Source organism: Tachypleus tridentatus, chromosome 3 (assembly GCF_004210375.1).
Source record: "Tachypleus tridentatus isolate NWPU-2018 chromosome 3, ASM421037v1, whole genome shotgun sequence".
Taxonomy (NCBI): domain Eukaryota; kingdom Metazoa; phylum Arthropoda; class Merostomata; order Xiphosura; family Limulidae; genus Tachypleus; species Tachypleus tridentatus.
Window position 1 is genome coordinate 3,208,019 of NC_134827.1, and position 13,677 is coordinate 3,221,695.

A 13,677-nucleotide genomic window follows, 5' to 3' on the forward strand; every position below is an offset into this window, starting at 1 on the left:
TGTGTGAAGATATATATTCTGTATTAAAAGTTAGTAGTATTAAATCACTAAAGATTTTAAATAAGTAACTAAGTCAAATCAACCGAGCCTGTGTTGAGAGGTTAAAAGTTAATGAATTCACCATGATTAAACCATCGTTTTTGGATCTTTTGTGCATGTCACAATTTTTTAAGTCTTATATTCAAAGTGTAATCAGACAAGTTTGTCATCAAATACCTTAATGAACTTAACATAAAATGTAGCTTAAAACTGTACCTGGTTAATACAGTTTAAAACTAGTAACAAGAGCACATTTTCCCTTACCTAAGGCACGTTCCAGCCATATGATTTTGGTGCCCATAGAATAACAGCTTTTCTTAGTTTTATTTATATGTGAACATTGAATTCCTGATACAAACATTTAACCCCTTACCTACCAGGGTCAGTCTGTCTTATCTTTTATTGGATTTCAGAGTTTGTTTTTAGATAGTAGCAAAACATTCAACTATTTGTACTAAATTGTATTCTTTAATGAAATTTGAATTATGAAACTTTTAGCCAATCACAATTTGAAGGTATCAGTCTCAGTCATGTTACTCCAATTGCCATATCTTTGACAAATCATAGAATGTTAAAAAAAAGCATTTGATGGAATATTGTTTTCTGGATTTTACATCCTTAATGTGGGTGGTGCTGTTTCATGTAAAGGTTTTATTTATTAGCATGCAATAGCACTTTTTATAAGCGTAGAAAATTTACTAATGGAAAAAAACTGCATGAAATGTATGTGACTTTTATTATTTCTCTATAGCATCTTAAATCATGCTATATCATGTATCTATTTATTTTAATCATAATATTATATATATATTTTATGAAAGAAGTTAATCCATGAATGTTTAAGATTAAGATCTGTTGAATGGTGAGTGCATGGTCTTTATGCAAATTAGGCTCAGCACTTTCGACTGAAATGAGTTTGTGATTTTTGTATTATTTTGCATTCAAACTAGCAGTTTTAAGTTCAATAATTTAGCATAATTTTATATTTAGTTCATTTTTTAAAATGAACTAATATCTGGAATGATAACCATGTGATTTATATGTACTATTAATATCAAGTAAAACTTTTTATTTTTCCTTCTTCCTCTCGGTGTGGATTCCTGTACATGGTGAGGGGACCTTCCAGGGAAGGTTCTGTTCTTTCAGTTTACCTCCTCTGGGATCTAAACATCCACCCATGTGTTTGTCATGTGTGGCAACCTGTGAAGGGGAGGAGAGGATCCTGGTGGTTGAGGGGTCCAACCCTAACACACCACTTTGGCTTTGAATTCCTGTAGATGGGTGGGTTTTAGGGTTGCCCCGCTTGGGTCAATCATCTGGTCTATTCGGGCTAAGATCCAGTGTTGGATATTCTCAACAGGTGTTATGGACATTATATCTGTTGCTGGTGTTCGGGTATAGTACTCATGAAACCCTGGCATTGCTACAGTGTCCTTGTTGGACATTGTAGTGTGTCCCCTCATAGGGCTTTATGGTGGGTGGGGTCAGTGGGCACCAAAATTTCCCTTTCTTTATTATGGATACTCCAATTAAAAATCTTAATAAAATAGTGTAAAAACAGTCTATAGGTAAACGACCACATCTTGAAAATTTTGAGCAGCAATCCTCACCATCAGTACCACCTGTTGTACTTCATTTTCTCATATTGCACTCACTTTCAGACAAACCTTTAGGGCATATGTCTCCCTTTTTCATTCATAAGGGACTAGAGGGACATGCTGGCTCTCCAATGTCAGTAAAAAAGCTTCAATCTGGTGACATATTGGTAGAAACATCCACATCTCAACACAGTGAACTCCTGTTGAATTCAAAGGCAATTGGGGATATACCTATTGAGGTTACACCTCATGCTACTTTGAATTTCTCACGAGGAGTTATAGTTGAGAGGGAATTGAAGAACATCCCAGAGTTGGAGATTCTTGCTGGTTTCTCCACCCAAGGTGTTTCTGTAGTAAGGCATATCTCTACTTGCAAAGATGAAATTATGAAGCTGACCAGTGTCCTCATTCTGACATTTACGTCACCTGCCACCATCAAGGTAGGTTATCTTAATTGCAAGGTATGGCAATACATTCCAAACCCTCTCAGGTATTTCCAGTTTGAGCGATTTGGTCACTTGAAGACATCATTTCGTGGTTCCTTGACGTGTGCTCGTTGCAGTGGCAAGGACCATGATGCCTGTGATTGGGAAATGGACCCTCATTGCATCAATTGCAATGGCTCTCACCCATCCTACTTTTGTTCTTGCACTAAATGGTTGGAAGAAAAAGAGGTGCAGCATTTGAAAACGATTCATGACATTACTTATCGTGAGGCTTAAAAGTTGCTGTCTACCACTTCATGAATGCTGCTGCATTTCGTTTCACTACTATAATGGTAGTGCAGATGGATCTCTCTGTGCCTCCAAAAGAATCGTTCTCAATCCGAATGAAAAGTCTTTTGAGCTCCATGGTTAAAAAAGTTAATGAATCAACTTCAACACCCATCTCTGTCCCTTATATACATTCCACCAAACCCCAAGATCCACATCCTTTGCTTCTAGGTTCAGGAATTTTTTCAGATCCATCTTTCTCTCTCACCCCAAGATGCAAAACAATCATTTGTTCACGTCCTCAGTCTCTGGAATCCCATTCCAACAGCAAAGACCTGCTCAATAGACCCAGGGCAGGAACCATGGAGGTCAATAGACTTCCCTTGATTAAAGAAAGTAAGGAAAAAATATACGTGGTCGTAAACAGAAGGGATTTCCACCCAATTTGCCTACATGTAAAAAAAAATAGCCACCCTGATACAGTGGAACTTTCGAGGTTTACGCTTTAATCTAGATGATATCAAAACACCGATTGCTTTCTACCATCCTGTTTGTCTTTCCTTACAGGAAACATTTCTGAAGCCTACTGATACAGTCACCTTTCAGTGGTTTTCTTTATACAGAAATGACAGGCTGTGTGATGGATGAGTGTATGGAGGGGTGGCACTGTTGGTTGATCAGCATGTGCCCACCCTATCTTTGCCACTCGACACAGCCTTGGAGGCCATAGCCATCCGTGTTTCCTAGGGTCATATCATCACTGTTTATTCTCTCTACCTGTCACTTGGAGAGACATATGATCAATCAGACCTTGATGCTCTCATTGAACAGTTGTCATCTCCCTTTTTCATCCTGGGGGACTTTAATGGACATCTCTGGGGAAGTTCTGATATTGATAGGAAGTGTCGCTCTGTGGAGCGTATTCTTTCTGGTCACAACCTTTCTAATTTCAATACTGATTTTTCAACTTATTTCCATGTGCTTAGTCAGTCCTTTGCTGCTATTGATCTCTCAGTTTGCTCCCATCTGTTATTTTTCCATTTTTCATGGAGGGTTGACAATAATCCATGAGGCAATGATCATTTTCCTATAATCTTGAGAGAGACTGACTGTGGCCGATGCCACTCGATCCGCATGCCCCAGTGGAAGCTGGATTAGGCAAACTGGCCTTCTTTCACTGCTCTCACAAAACTTGATCCTGCCACTGTCTGTAAGCCATCAATAAACAACTGTGTGGGAGCAGTAACTGATTGTATTATATAAGCAGCTGCTTAATGTATTCCTAAGACCTCAACACGTTTTCCACTATATCCTCATCCATGGTGGAATCCTGCCTGCCACATAGCATGGAAGGCTCAAAAATGAGCCTGGGATACTTTTTGTAGATATTCCACGCTCTCGAACCGCATAGCTTTCAAGCGGGCCCATGCACATGCTCTATGGGTAAGACGTCAAAGCCAGAAGGAATTTTGGATTAAGTACACAACCAGCATATTCTCTACTACCAGTTCCAAAGTCATTTGGGACAAGATTCAAAGGGCCATTGGGCAATATTGCTCTGTCCTTTTCTCGGTCTTGCTCTCTGATGGCCAGGAAGTAATTGATACCCAGAGCATCACCAATACTCTAGGTAAAGCTTTTGTCAGATATTTAGCACTTCTGCTTCTTCTTCCACCTTCTTAGCCATCAAGACTCAAGCAGAGCAACCACTTCTTTCCTTTCGAGCTGATTGTCTCTGTGACTATAATCCTCCCTTTACACTGGTAGAACTCAAACTGGCCCCTCATCTTTCTGGCAGTATATCGGTTGGACCTTATGATATAGACTATGAGATGCTGCACCATCTATCTCCTGCATCTCTTGATATTTTTCTGGTTGTTTTTAACCAGATCTGGCAGAAGAATGTTTTTCCTGATGCCTGGTGCCAGGCTGTTGTCCTGCCTTTCTCCAAGACTGGGAAGGATCCCAATATTCCTTCAAACTACCATCCAATTGCTTTAACGAGCTGTCTCTGTAAGACCTTAGAGAGGATGGTTGACACTCATCTTGTTTGGTTCCTCGAATCAAATAACCTCTTCTCTCCCACCCAGTGTGGCTTCCAACAACAGCACTCTACATTGGACCATCTGATTCAACTAGAAACGTCAATCAGAGAAGCATTTCTCAAATGATAACATCTTATATCAATATTTTTTGACATTGAGAAGGCTTTATGATACAACATGGAGATATGGTATATTGTGAAACCTCCATATATATATATATGTGTGTGTGTGTGGCCATTTGGCCATTTTTTATTAAACCTTTTTTAATGGACAGGAGATTCTGAGTTTGTGTTGGTTCGACACTTTCCTGTTCTTTTCTCTAAAACCATTGGCATGCACTTTTGCTGCCAACGGGGTATTCACCCTGATCCTGAATTCCATATCAGTGAAGTTGTGCTGCCTGTGGTCTCTGGGACTAAGTTCTTGGGGCTTATCTTTGACCGTAAGCTAACCTTTATACCACACATCAAGCAGCTACAGGTCAAATGTACAAGAGCACTGAACATCCTCTGTGTCTTTTCTTCCACCACTTGGGGAGCAGATCAATGTTCTATGCTAAAGATATATAGTGCTCTTATTTGATCCAAACTCGACTATGGATCACTGGTCTATGGCTCTGCCACACCATCGGCCTTAAAGATGCTGGACCCCATTCATCATTAACGACAGGTTTCCACACCTCCCCAGTTCAGAACTTATACATAGAATCTCATGAACCTTCTTTGCACCTTTGCCGTTTGCAACTGTCTTTACTATATTCTTTGAAACTTCATTCCTTACCAAAGCATCCCTCCTGGGGTTGTATTTTCATTCCTCAATGGGCCCGTGCTCTTTCAGACCAGACAGTCTGTCATTGCTCCTTTTGGCCTTCGTATCCAGGCGCAATTAGATGAATTGGGTCTGTTCCTCGATAACATTGCTGTATTCACTGGTCAGCCCATCCCACCATGGCTTCTTACAGTCCTTAATTGTGACCTATCTTTAACTAATATGATATAAGTAGACATTACTGATTGGAAATACTGTCTGCTATTTGCTGAACATCTTTCGAACCATCCTTCCATTCCTGTTTATACAGATGGTTTGAAATCAGGTGACTGTGTGAGCTCTGCCATGGTTTGTTGTGGTTTAGTGGTTGCACACAGAATCCCCTCTACTGCTTCTGTGTTCACTGCTGAACTGAATGCCATTTCTCTTGCCCTGGATCCACATAGAAGCTAAGCAGTACTCGAACTGTACGATTTATACTGACTGGCTTAGTTCTCTACTGGTCCTGGAATCGCTTCACGTTGGTTCACACCCTGTTCTCGCCGATATTCAAAATCGAGTGGCCTATTTCTCTTTAACATCTACGTCTATCCAGTTTTTCTGGATATTGGACCACGTTGGTATTCACGGGAACAAGCTTGCTGACACTGTAGCTAGGTCTATCTGCTCTAGCACTATCACTGCTGTGCCTGCCCCATACTTGGGCTATGGTCCTGTATTCAAGGCTCGACTCCATGCCAGTTGGCAGTCGACTTGGAGTGAGCAACGCGAAAATAAGCTTTTCCAAATAAAACCCTATATTGGACTTTGGCCATCTATTTTATGTAAGGATCAGAAAGAGCAAGTTGTTCTAACTAGACTACGCATTGGTCACAGTTTTTTAACTCATCGTTTTCTTTTATTTGGAACTGATGCACCAGTGTGTACTTTGTTTAACGCTCAGATTACAATAAGCCATATTTTACTTTCTTGTCATTGTTATGATTCACAACGATGGCACCATTTTAAGTATGTTCTGTCCCAGGGTTTGTCCATAACGTTAGACACTGTTATTGGTGATGGTGACACTGTCCACCTTGGTAAGGCTTTTAGTTTTTAAAGGCCATCAATCTTTTTAATTCATTTAATTTTTTAATTTATACTTTACACCTTTTTAATGTGGCTCTCTTTTAAAAATCACAGTTCATCTAGTTCAATTTGAAATTAGAAACTGACCATAACATTAAGTAACTCAAAACCAGGACTGGAAAGGCTAACTTCAGGTGATTGATGGTGGTTTTTGCACTTGCATGTTAGTCTTTCTGGCGAGTTATGATTATTATAGTCACACTATTAAAAGTCCCTTACAACTTGAATTACTATAGTTTTTTTTCTTGATGTTGTAGACTAGATGTAAACATTGGGTTTATGCTATTTATTTATTTTTTTAACTTTGTTTTGTTTTACCATAATTTCCTTTTGTGAATTTTACCTTTTTTATCGGACGTTTGGCATGGATAGCCTAGCTGCTGTAACATCAAATGAACAAGTTAAAATAAGGAATTTTGTGTTTATATGTCCTTTGTGTCAATAGGCTGAAGAGCTTAAGTTTCAAATTCTGATATAAATCTTGCCTATAATGTGAGGAATATGACCAGAACTAATCTTCTAAGTGCCGTAAAGTGATTTCCTTTGTAATTTATTGTGTCTGAATTATTTGGTAATTTTTTGTAACAGGATATATCATGTAACTAGGGTCAAAACCTATTATGTACATTCATTAGTAGTGGCAGTTAAAATTTTGTGTGTGTAGTAAAACAACATACAAGGACGTGTTGAAATAAACTTGTTTTAAATTTGAAAGAATTGATATTAAAATACTATAAAGCTTTCTTACTGTCATATATACAGTAATGTTCAAATGCATGTTTATTGGACTGAACAAGATTGACACCCAACAGGTATGGTAGTTTATGGCAAATGCACAGAATTCACTCTGATAACATCATGGAATTTTTGGCACAATAAATAAAAGGTATGGCTGCAATGTAACATAAACTTGAAATAAAAATAGAAATGGAACTAAAATCTAAAACCTAGAAATTTCTGAGCTGTGTTTGACAATTTTTTTTGTGTGAAAATAGCATTAATAAGTTCAGAACTATAGTCAACATTGCTTTTTATAGTTTCACAGAAATGAGGTTGGTGGAGTGCACACATTAGGGTTAATTGTCAATATTAATGCAATGAAATTTAAAGGTGATAGAGTAGTGAAATTTACAAGAAACTTGAAAATAAATTTCAAGTATAATGTGGCCTTTCAAAATATAATGAAATGGAATATAATCATCCAGTTAAATACTACTTTCCATTTTTTTTGCATTATGCTTACATAATTTTAAGAATTTCAGGATCATAGTTTTGGGTGTTGGTTGGACAGTTTTATCATACTCTTTATAAGAAGGTCATATAAAGTTAATTTATTCAGGCTGCAACATATCCACATTTGGCCATAGATAAGAAATGGCAGTCCATATCTAGACATTGTGGCTTTACCCTTTGTTCAACTGTTTTTCAGACTTGTGTAAAAGACAGTTGGAGAGACAGGATGTCCCACAACAGGCTTGTATGCTAGCATTGTAGTTATCTTTCTGCAGTTATACCTTTTGGCATCTTTTGCAACAGAAATAATTTCCATCATATATTTACAACATACTGCATAAATTTAATTTTGTGTGTATACGTACATACATGAACACTTACATTGTTAGTTGAGTAGCCCCTTTCAGTTTTGTTATAGGTACTTCACAGGACTTTTTGCAGATTGTCTAAGCTAAATAGATATACTGTTTTGTATCTTTATTATATATCTTATTGGCCTTTTCTTTAATCTTTATCAAATGATATCTAATTAAAGGTTTTTGTCATTTAGCATGCAGCGCGAGATGAAACTGCTCGTGCTGAAGAAAGTCGAGGAGTGATTGAGTTCCATGTGGTAGGTAACTCGTTAACAAGAAAAGTTAGTAAGGAGTCCTTAATCTGGTTAGTAGGTCTGCAAAATGTGTTCTCACACCAGCTTCCACGTATGCCAAAAGAGTACATAACCAGATTGGTATTTGACCCGTAAGTATTCTTGACTTTGATAATGTTTAAACTGAAGAGATTTTCATTAAAACAAAATGTTGTTGCTTTCTAATTAATTTTTCAGAGATAACGTAGGACATTATTCCTGATACATTTCTCTTAAAATTTGAGTAATTTGAAAATATTTTTTTACATTAAGTCAGTTAAGAATAATGGATTTTTTATTATATTGCTATTGCTTTTTTTTCTTCTCTGACACAAAATATATTGTTATTTGTGTTCCAAAGCCAAAATGTGTAATTTGCAGGTACAAACTGAAATACTTTTTTCTTCTCTCTGATACCTTGTCAGTTTAGCCAAAGTTCATAACAGTGAGAATTTGTAATGGGTGTAATTGACTTTTATTGAGTATTTAAATGTTTCATTTTGTAGTTTAAAATTTGCTTTAATGAAAACAATAGTTTCTTTTACTTCCTTTTTTTTATATTTCATGCATATGTGTGTCTGCGTGTGCACACAAACGCTGGGATAAAATTACACTGAGAACATGAGTCAAAATTTAAAAACATTGAAAAGAATTCATGTTGAAAATTTTGGCTAATGGAATGTTGAGCTACTTGTTATTATTCACCAAGCAAAAATAATAAAATAATTAGATATGTATTTTCAGTTTGTTTTGTCTTTATTAATTATTATTGTTGTTGGTTTGATTGTATCTCATATGAATAGTGCGTGTGAGTGTTTATTTATTTATATATATGAATTAATACCTCATGTCCAGTCCTTAAATCACCTGTAAATAATCATATGGTATGTTCTTTGTAACTTTCTTTCACAGGAAACACAAGACTCTAGCATTAATCAAAGATGGCCGAGTGATTGGTGGAATATGTTTTCGTATGTTCCCCACTCAAGGATTTTCTGAAATTGTATTCTGTGCTGTAACATCAAATGAACAAGTTAAAGTAAGGAAGTTTGTGTGTATACGTCTGTCATAGATAAGCAAAACAAAATTTTTTTTATGATAGATACTAAGTTTAAAGTTGCAGAATCCCAAGCATTTACTGTTTTCTGAACTGTACACATTTGGTTATATAATACTGAGTTTGTAGTAAACATATATTTCTTTCTGCAGTGGCTGACAACTTTATATGGACCCCAGCATAGAAACACACATGCATTGATAAAATTTTATTTGCATATGCAACAATAAATTGGGGATGTGATATGTCAAGCAATTTTTGAGCTCTAGAAATTCACAGACGAAGTCATATCATGATTAGTTTTCAAGACAGGAAATAAGAACAAGGATGTTTCTCAAAGAGAATGTGATAGTAGATGTTGCCTGTTCAGCAGAATCATTGTTATTAGATACCTTTCTGTTTCCCAACTGTTCATAAACATTTGTCAAGAAAGTTTACAGTTTGTTGTAATTGAAGAAAAATGTTACATCTGTCACTAGATAACTGTGACTGCTAACTGATGGTGACTGACCAAATGAAAAACAAAACAAAACATGGTCATCTTGTAAAATACAAAAGGTGACGACCTTTTACTGATTCCTTTCATCTTTTCATCCTTTACTGCACGACACCAAATTTTACTTGCTTACATTCAAGATTTTATTAACCTACTTTTTATTTATATAATGCCAACTAATATGGCATAAACGTTTATTTACCTAATAATCTGCATTTTAATTGTGTACAAGTTTTAAGTTCTTAATTGTATAAGGCCATATTTTAAAAAATCCTGAACTTCTATTGTCACACTGTAATACATTTCCTCTAGGCATTGTCTCTTCTCTATTTTATCTACCTCCTCTTCAAAATGTACAAAATTTAAGGTAAATTTCTCTCAATAGAATCATTATTGCTCAGACAAACTGTAATTTTTAGCTTTCAATTTTGCTTGGAGAGCCATGAATATAAAATCATATGTCTTGCCACATCCTCTCTCTCAGGCTTTGTTAATAGCTCTCTTTTTCATTTAACTACACATTACCTACAGCCAACAGAAAGACAAAAATTCAAGGTTTTCATTTATCAAACGTTATATTGATTACTTTGTATTCTGAATAGAGAAGTATCAGTTTTTCTGAATAGAAAAGTATCAATTTCATTTATAATATAACTTTGGTTCCAATGGGAACCACAACAGCTAATTTGGATGAATTTGTAATGGATTTTATTGCATAGTTATAAAGCCAGAAAAATTTTGAAAGGTAAGGGAAATTGTCTGTTTTTTTTGCATGTTACTAGTCTATGTTCTTTGGTTGTTATTTAATTAAAAATAATTTATTGCATGATTGCCATTAGTATGTAATATGTTGGCTTAAATGTTCTTGACATTCAACAGTGAGAAATAAAAAAAAGATTGAGTAAGTAACTTATTTTATGTTTTTATTTTTATTCTTTATTTATTGTTATAAAAGTAACTAAAATTTAAAAACAAACATCTTTTTAGGATAATGAAGATTAGCTTTAAAAAAAGTATGGCAACTTACAAAGAGGCTGAAAACTATTTGAGTTGCAAACAAGAAAGAACACAATATGTAGACTAGACAATAAATGAAAGTCTGTGTAATGGTATGATGAATCATATTTTAACTTTTTAAGTAGTTATAAAACAAGAACAAAGATATTAAAGAACACATTTTGTGATATTTCAGCAGTATGTATACCAGAGGTGATGTAATGGTGTGACAAACTTCCTTATAACAATGGTTGAATCATCTTGTTTTTTTTTAAAAGGGAAAAATACATTCAGGGTTGTATGTGAATGTTGTTATCAGGTGTGTTCAACCAACAATGTTGCATTTCCACCCTCAGGGGCTCTTCCAGTTTAACCAATTTAATATTGGTTTAGAAAACTCAACAGTAGTTTCAGATCACACTGAGTATTCTCAATTTCACTGAATATTATTGCAATGAACTTGGATATTGCAACTTGAATTTGGCTAAAATAGAATAAGACATCTTCTGGCATTTTATGGATTTTGTGTCATGTCAAATCGAGGTGAAAGTTAGTTCAACCCAGTATTAGATAGGAGTCTAAATTTGGTTAATCAGTATGCCAGATATATTATAGCAGAAGGTTACTGAAATTGAAGTTACTGTGATACATTTTGAAACTAAAAAAAAGTTGTCTAATTTATTAGTGTGAGAAATGCAGTTTAATTATATTAATCCCATGTTACAAATTATAGCTAAATGCAAAAAGGATTGTGTTCTCAGATAATATTTTGCAAAATGCAGATAGCGACAAATTACCCTTAAGCATTTATGTAGTTAATATTTTTTATTTTTTTTATTTTTTTTTTTAAACCAGGGGTATGGAACACATCTCATGAATCATCTAAAGGACTATCACATACGTCACAATATCATACACTTCTTGACATTTGCAGATGAATTTGCTATTGGCTACTTCAGGAAGCAGGTATGTTTTTGGTTGAATATATTGGATAAAAACTTGTGTTCTTGAGTATAAAACTTTCATGTTGGTTCTCTCATTTGTCAGAGACCAAGGTTATTAGGTGTTACTGAGTTTTGAATATAGTGTACTTATTTTACAAGAAAATAGAAACATTAAATAAATTCAGATTATTTTTATAGATTAAAATAAGACATTCTAAGTTAAACTTGATGTATGCGTAGTTTTCGTTTTTTTGGAATTATTCAATTTATGAAGTTTGCTTTCACTGTGCATGACTTAGAGATGAATCTTTTACAAACTTATTTCATATACAAGATGGCCATGAAGTCTTTCAATCATTGCAAATTCCTGTTATAAAGGTCTAGTGTGTAAAGATGATTGCTACTGCATAACTAAAGTTGTCAGCACTTTCATTTTATGGTGAACATGTTAGGTCTGAATTAATACATGATAATGATTTTTATTGGTATTTCTCATTTTATCTTCCAACAAGAAAGGTTTGTGGAGATGGAAAAGGAGAATAATAGTGTTATTGCCCTTATGTCCATATGTAGACATCAAAATTTGTAAGTCACTTTCCTTAAAGCTGGTGAAAAACTTGCTAAATTTGGTGTTAAAAGGCCTAAGGTCAACATCACCATTTCAAAAGTAGAAATTTGTTTCTGTGCAAACAAAAAGAAACATGACAAAATACACAAACCATATTTATTAACAACAGAACATCTAATGGTTTAAAGCTAATGTGTTTGTGTGTGTATTTAATATTTAATTTGAGCAAGTAGCTTTTACATTAATGTAGGTTTTATAAGCAAATGAAAGTTTGTTGTCTTAGCTTTAAAGGTTTCATGATTTATAGCATTGCAAATGTTTGTTTCTTTTTTGATATGACATCTTTATTTTTTTTGCCAATAGGGGGTATGCATAAATCACTCATCAGTTGTTTTACCATCAATAAGAAAGAATTTTTATTTTTTATTTCACATATCTGAGAAATTGGATGCTATAACATGTAATGATAATTTCTTTCCTACAAGCAGCCTATATTGTTTTTTTTTCTAATAACATACACTTAAACATTTAAAAAAAATTTTCCCCCATCTAATTTTCTGTTATCTTTTTTTATTGGGTCATAGTCATTTTTCTATGTCCTTGCAAAAACTGTTCTTTAATTTCTAGCTAACTTCAGAACTCTAATTATCAGCTATTCTCAAATTGTTACATATTTACCTGGTGTATGGAATGCATTATTTACTGAGTGTAATTTACAATATGATATTAAATCACGAGTTCCTGGCATTTAAAATAGGTGAAAAGATAGCAAAAGTACATTATTAAAAAGTCCTTATTTTAAACTACTATGTTAGCTAGCCAGTTTAAGTTCTCATTCTTGTTACCTTCTTGATTAATATCTAAGAAATGTGCAGAACAAGGCCAGTTGTCAGTGATGTCAAGAAAACCCACTTGTAGAGAAATATATATGCAAAAATGGCTCGTTTGGGTTGAGAAAATATTTTACATGGAAGAGCGAACAACATTTCGACCTTCTTCGATCATCGTCAGGTTCACAAAGAAAGAGGTAACTGACCGGAAGCTGACCACATGTTTGGAAGGGGTTGTGTAACTGAGTGTCGGAATGTAGAGGGCGGTGTTAGATGTTTGAATATTTAATTTTATTTATTTTATTATATTAATATAGGTATAAAGGCGTTCCTTTATATTGGTTTATTTTGGGTTTAAGTTGTTGTATAAGTAAGGCTTCTTTAATTTTGTGTTTGTTTATGTTTGTTTCTTTATTTAGTATTTGACTGTTTTCTATGGTTATGTTGTGTTTATTTGACTTACAGTGTTCGAAAACGTGTGAAGGTGACTTTTTATGTTCTCTGAATCTGGTTTCCATTTTTCTACTTGTTTCTCCAATATAGAAGTCGTGGCAGCTATCACATTGTATCTTATAAATAATGTTGGTGTGGTGTTTGTCAGTGTAGTTTTTACATAGTATAGACCTCAGTTTTG

The 13,677-nt window shown here is 34.6% G+C and overlaps 1 protein-coding gene across 9 annotated transcripts in view; it reads left to right on the plus strand.

Annotated features, from left to right (window-relative positions):
* Positions 1-13,677, plus strand: part of Gcn5 (Gcn5 acetyltransferase) — a 75,600-nt gene that overhangs the window by 38,527 nt on the left and 23,396 nt on the right. For all 9 annotated transcript variants that reach the window (XM_076492511.1, XM_076492509.1, XM_076492508.1 and 6 more), the window contains exons 12-14: positions 8,075-8,265; positions 9,065-9,191; positions 11,557-11,667. In XM_076492511.1, coding sequence (XP_076348626.1) covers positions 8,075-8,265; positions 9,065-9,191; positions 11,557-11,667 — 429 coding nt within the window. The remainder of the gene's footprint in view (positions 1-8,074; positions 8,266-9,064; positions 9,192-11,556; positions 11,668-13,677) is intronic.